Source organism: Aegilops tauschii, chromosome 3 (genome assembly GCF_002575655.3).
Source record: "Aegilops tauschii subsp. strangulata cultivar AL8/78 chromosome 3, Aet v6.0, whole genome shotgun sequence".
Lineage (NCBI taxonomy): Eukaryota > Viridiplantae > Streptophyta > Magnoliopsida > Poales > Poaceae > Aegilops > Aegilops tauschii.
The window spans coordinates 622899419-622905265 of NC_053037.3; the positions used below are offsets into that span (position 1 = coordinate 622899419).

Below are 5847 nucleotides of genomic sequence, written 5' to 3' on the forward strand. Positions count from 1 at the left end.
GAGGGGAGCATGCATGCCAGAATTCCAACAAGAAATTCACAACAACATCAACTTCACACGCATATCCCGAGATAATTGCACGTATCGTCCTCGAAGTCGGCGGCAAGGTCCAACATGGTCCTCGAGGTTGAGAAGTGCTTCAATACGGTCCTGGTACATGGAAATACGTGATCAATACGGTCCTGATGCATGGAACGACGGTCCTGGCTCTACACATCGCATACGTATTGCGTAACGCGCTGCTGGACAACAGGTCAACTCTCTCTCCACCTGTGTGGGACCTGCCTGTCAGTGAGCGTGAGGAGAAAATACAAGTTAAAATTGCTATCGCCTAGCGAGTCGAACACACGACCAGGCAGAATGCATGTTCGCTCGCTCGCTCGCACGTGCTAGCCAACTCAACCAGGGCTATCGATATTAATAAATACTCCCTCTGTTCCGAAATAGTTGCCGTTGGGGTTTTTTCAGACCAGGTGAAAACGAGCAAATGTACAAAAATACCCCTGATTTGAAAACGAGTCGTCGTCTTCCTCCGCCTCCACCAGGCTCCTCCTCGTAGCCTTCCTCCGCCAGGCCACCTGCGGCCTCCACCTCCTCCAGCTGCTAGTCCGGCCACCTCCTCCTCCGCCCTCCACCTCCTCCTCCTCCTCCGCCCTCCACCACCTCCTCCTCCTCCGCCCAGTCTGGTGGCCACCGCTCCCAATTTGATCACCGCAGCCCCAGCCTAGCCGCCAGGGCCGGTCCTGAGAATTCGGGGGCCCAGGGCGAAACTACAATTCGGGGCCCCTCGGGCCCTTAATATAAATGTCTAATTATTAATCATCATATGAAGATATAATTGTGTCAAAGAAAATAATTAAGTGCGTCCAAAATGATTGTACATATCACATAATGTATTACATATTACCTTCAAAAAAAATTCTCCTAACATTATGAGATGCAAAATCACTAATGATAGTATCAATATCAATTTCATCAAGCAATTTTTTCTCAATGCATAAAGTTGTCAAGCCATTTAACCTCTCTTGCGACGTTGTAGATCTTAGGTAGTTCTTCAACAATTTCAACTTTAAAAAACTTTCTTTCAGTAACATGCATAGTAAAGAAAATCCGATATGCAATAGAAATAAATATGGGCTCATGATCACTTGGACACTCACATTGCTATAATGCATGTTGACGTCAACATTGCCTTCTATTGGAGTATGACCATCATCTTCCTGATTGCGATTAGTTTTGGTCACCCGCAATAACTATTACCAACTCGTCGGGATTTCTTGGAGTGCTTGTATCGCTCTTACAATATATTTAGAAAGAGATCCTCTTAATTCTTCTATCTCCTCATCTGCCTCCTTCTTCCTTTTTCTTTTATCACTTCCGGATGCATAATTTCTACCCGAACTCGACATGACCCTGCTGAAATTTAAAAGGAACAAATTAGCTTATAAAATTAGCGCAAAGCTAATGATAATCTGCTAGGCATGGTATAGTACCTTCTCTCCGTAATCTAATGTGGCTACAAGCACGCAATGATTCGAGCGCCCTAACAACAATTCCCTGTTAACATGTTCAATCGATCGACAAGTTGGGAACCAGGACCGGAAATAAAAGAAAGGAAGAAGAACATGCGAAGGAAGAGGGCGCGACGAGACGTACCTGCTGCAGTCGTCGCGTCGTTCACGAGGAGGCAGAGTCAAAGAGGGTTAGACGAACAGGAATGGCGGAACAGCCAAAAGGGCAGGAACAACCGATCCGAAGTTACAAGAAATCGTGATTAGTGAATCGAACGACCCCTTTTCCTCTCCGGTCTCCACGTACGTGCAAACATGGGCCAGGCCCACCATATCTTTTTTAGTTTCTTAAGCTAGCACACCAGAGGCTGAGCGAGGCGTTCAGATTGGCTTCAATTTTTTTCAATCGAAGAACTGCATGCCTGTACGTACAAACGTATATGTACCTGGGAGGGCCCCCCTGACTTTTGGGGGCCCGGGGCGGCCGCCCCGTTCGCCCTGCCCCAGGACCGGCCCTGCTAGCCGCCGCCACCTCCTCCTCCTCCTCCTCCGCCCAGTCTGGTGGCCAGCGCTCACTGCACTGACCAGCCTGATCCTTGCTGCTCCCCCGCCCGGTCCTGGCTGCTCCCCCGCCTGGTCCTCGCCAGGTACTCCTCGTTGCTCCCAATTCATATCAGTTTTCGCCAGATGCAGAATTGGGAGAATTTGTCGATGCTTATAGGTACAATAGTCTGTAAAATTGATCAGGACACATTCAATCAGGAAGAATTTGTTAAGATCAATAACTATAGCAATCAGACAAGATCATCACCCTCACAATTGGCATCAGAAGAAATTACTGGAGTGTAATGATCAATTGGGAAACCTGTAATGCATGAGAAAATGATGTTGTTGCTGTCCTCCTGCTGATGTTGTCCAATTGTCAAATTTAGAGATTGATGTTGCACATGTAGCCTGGGCCATTGGTTGCACCCACACAATAGCTGCTTGAACTAACACATGCATAACCCATTGGCACCGTTGCTCCATCCTTTGGGCAGGAGCCATTTCTGATGGCCCAGTCAGAAATAACAGGGATACCTCTCTTGGCTCTCTTGTTGATGAACCCAAGACGCCCGACAAGGTCCTGTTGACTGAAGCTGTACCATCCAACCTCTGCAAGCATAGCGTAGAAGCATGGGTTGAATGTCCATACACTGCTCTGGGTGATGATCAAGAGCGCCGCAAAGTTGGTGAGGTTTGGGGTGATGGTGGTTTCGCAGCAGCCCTTCCTAGTGCACGGCGCACCGTTGGACGTGCTGTTGATGCCCTGGCAGTAGGAGTAGCAGCCGGCCACGTACAGGTCTGGGTTGCTGTGCAGGTAGCCACCAATGATACCCATGGTGTTGCAACCGATGACCATGAAGCGGTTGCGCGTGGTCGATGGAAACAAATTCAATAGACCATTTGAGATCAATACTTGGATATTTAAAGAACTTTCTATAAAACGGTGTATCCTGATGAATGATGCCAACATTAAGAAAAGCCAACAGTCCTAACAGTAAATAAGAATGAAAATTGTGAAAAGTGTGAATGACAGATGTGGAAAACTAAAGTGTCAACAATGTCCACATGCTTCTAATAATGAGGAAAAAAAGAGGTATCTCAATCCAATGGGAATATGGGATCACTTACTCAGTTGACATAGTGTGTGATCCTTGTAAAACATGGTGTGTGTGTGTTGATGGTCTCACTCACAGGATGGATTATTGCTTCTTTTCCCTGACACGCACACCATCCTGTGAGTGAGACCATCAACACACACCATGTTTTACAAGGATCACACACTATGTCAACAGAGTAAATGATCCCATATTCCCATTGGATTGAGATACCTCTTTTTTTCCTCATTATTAGAAGCATGTGGACATTGTTGACACTTTAGTTTTCCACATCTGTCATTCACACTTTTCACAATTTTCATTCTTATTTACTGTCAGGACTGTTGGCTTTTCTTAATGTTGGCATCATTCATCAGGATACACCGTTTTATAGAAAGTTCTTTAAATATCCAAGTATTGATCTCAAATGGTCTATTGAATTTGTTTCCATCGACCACGCGCAACCGCTTCATGGTCATCGGTTGCAACACCATGGGTATCATTGGTGGCTACCTGCACAGCAACCCAGACCTGTACGTGGTCGGCTGCTACTCCTACTGCCAGGGCATCAACAGCACGTCCAACGGTGCGCCGTGCACTAGGAAGGGCTGCTGCAAAACCACCATCACCCCAAACCTCACCAACTTTGCGGCGCTCTTGATCATCAACCAGAGCAGTGTATGGACATTCAACCCATGCTTCTACGCTATGCTTGCAGAGGTTGGATGGTACAGCTTCAGTCAACAGGACCTTGTCGGGCGTCTTGGGTTCATCAACAAGAGAGCCAAGAGAGGTGTCCCTGTTATTTCTGACTGGGCCATCAGAAATGGCTCCTACCCAAAGGATGGAGCAACGGTGCCAATGGGTTATGCATGTGTCAGTTCAAACAGCTATTGTGTGGGTGCAACCAATGGCCCAGGCTACATGTGCAACATCAATCTCTAAATTTGACAATTGGACAACATCAGCAGGAGGACAGCAACAACATCATTTTCTCATGCATTACAGGTTTCCCAATTGATCATTACACTCCAGTAATTTCTTTTGATGCCAATTATGAGGGTGATGATCTTGTCTGATTGCTATAGTTATTGATCTTAACAAATTCTTCCTGATTGAATGTCTCCTGATCAATTTTACAGACTATTGTACCTATAAGCATCGACAAATTCTCCCAATTCTGCATCTGGCAAAAACTGATATGAATTGGGAGCAACGAGGAGTACCTGGCGAGGACCAGGTGGGGGAGCAGCCAGGACCGGGCAGGGGAGTGGCAAGGATCAGGCTGGTCAGTGCAGTGAGCGGTGGCCACCAGACTGGGCGGAGGAGGAGGAGGAGGTGGCGGCGGCTAGGCTGGGGCGGCGGCGATCAAATTGGGAGCGGTGGCCACCAGACTGGGCGGAGGAGGAGGAGGTGGTGGAGGGCGGAGGAGGAGGAGGAGGTGGAGGGCGGAGGAGGAGGTGGCCGGACTAGCAGCTGGAGGAGGTGGAGGCCGCAGGTGGCCTGGCGGAGGAAGGCTACGAGGAGGAGCCTGGTGGAGGCGGAGGAAGACGACGACTCGTTTTCAAATCAGGGGTATTTTTGTACATTTGCTCGTTTTCACCTGGTCTGAAAAAAAACCCCAACGACAACTATTTCGGAAGAGAGGGAGTAGGAAATACATCCCTACAGCAATCAAGAAAAAGCGCTTGTCTGGTGGCTAAGCACACGCGACGTATGTGCCGAGGTCGCAGGTTTGAAACCCCCCACCGCCTTTTGTTTCTTCTATTTCTGGCGCCCACTGACACATGGGTCCTATACGGACGTGGCCCCGTGCTGACATGTAGTACGCGAGAATATGCAATATGTATGCAGCGTGTAGAGCTAGGACTGCCGTTTCAACTTCCAGGACCGTATTGATCACGTATTTCCATGTATCGAGACCGTATTGAAGCACTTCTCAACTTCCAGGATCATGTTGGACCTCGCCGTCGACTTCCAGGACGATACGTGCAATTATCTCCGCATATCCCCTCCTTAGACCACCTTCAATGACCTATCGATGCATTGTTGACGATTGGCGGACCGCCATCTACTAACCCAAGAGACACCATCAACTGACTCAATACAAGCAACACAGCAATACTACGAGTACTACTTGCAGTTTTTATATTTCTATTCCGAGAATAGTTTTTTGGTCATTCACTCTCTAGGTTTGCAAAATTTTATACTTCCTTCGTCTTGTAATATAGTGTGCACTGTTTTCACAGAAATCAAGGTTCACAAACTTTAACCGAGTTTATAGAGAAAAATTATCTATAACTACAAAACCAAATACATACAATTTGAAAACATATTTGTGAGGAATCAAATGGAATTGGTTTGGTATTCTGGATGTTGATAAACCTTTCGATAAACTTGTTGCAGTTGGATGGAGGAGTACTAAAAACTAGCGACACAGTACTTCCCTCTTCCAAAATACTTATCGTGGTTTTAACTCCGGTCCAAAATACTTGCCGTGGTTTTAAAACCACGACAAATATTTTTTGGAACGCAGTGAGCAACAAGTAAGATGTAGAAAAAGGAAAACAAAAAACTGGATGACAGGTAATGCAACCTCTGAGTGTGGTACGTGGCTTCTATGTACAGGTACATCACCTGTGCAGGTATGTTACATTTTACATACTCGAATACCACACTAGAACAGAGGAGAGCAG

General features: G+C 46.9%; 2 protein-coding genes across 2 annotated transcripts; one reads left to right on the forward strand and one right to left on the reverse strand.

Annotated features, from left to right (window-relative positions):
• Positions 1-2439: 2439 nt before the first annotated feature.
• Positions 2440-3027, reverse strand: LOC109738792 (wall-associated receptor kinase 3-like). The gene has a single exon (XM_020297894.1). The coding sequence runs from the start codon at positions 3025-3027 to the stop codon at positions 2440-2442; it is 588 nt and encodes a 195-aa protein (XP_020153483.1).
• A 481-nt stretch (positions 3028-3508) lies between these two features.
• On the forward strand, positions 3509-4096 carry LOC109738791 (wall-associated receptor kinase 3-like). The gene has a single exon (XM_020297893.1). The coding sequence runs from the start codon at positions 3509-3511 to the stop codon at positions 4094-4096; it is 588 nt and encodes a 195-aa protein (XP_020153482.1).
• The last annotated feature ends 1751 nt before the right edge of the window (positions 4097-5847 follow it).

What these genes read in the sequence shown, in the direction of transcription:
- LOC109738792 (XM_020297894.1), bottom strand. Translation starts at nt 3,027, where the DNA reads ATGTTGGCATCATTCATCAGGATACACCGTTTTATAGAAAGTTCTTTA.
- LOC109738791 (XM_020297893.1), top strand. Translation starts at nt 3,509, where the DNA reads ATGTTGGCATCATTCATCAGGATACACCGTTTTATAGAAAGTTCTTTA.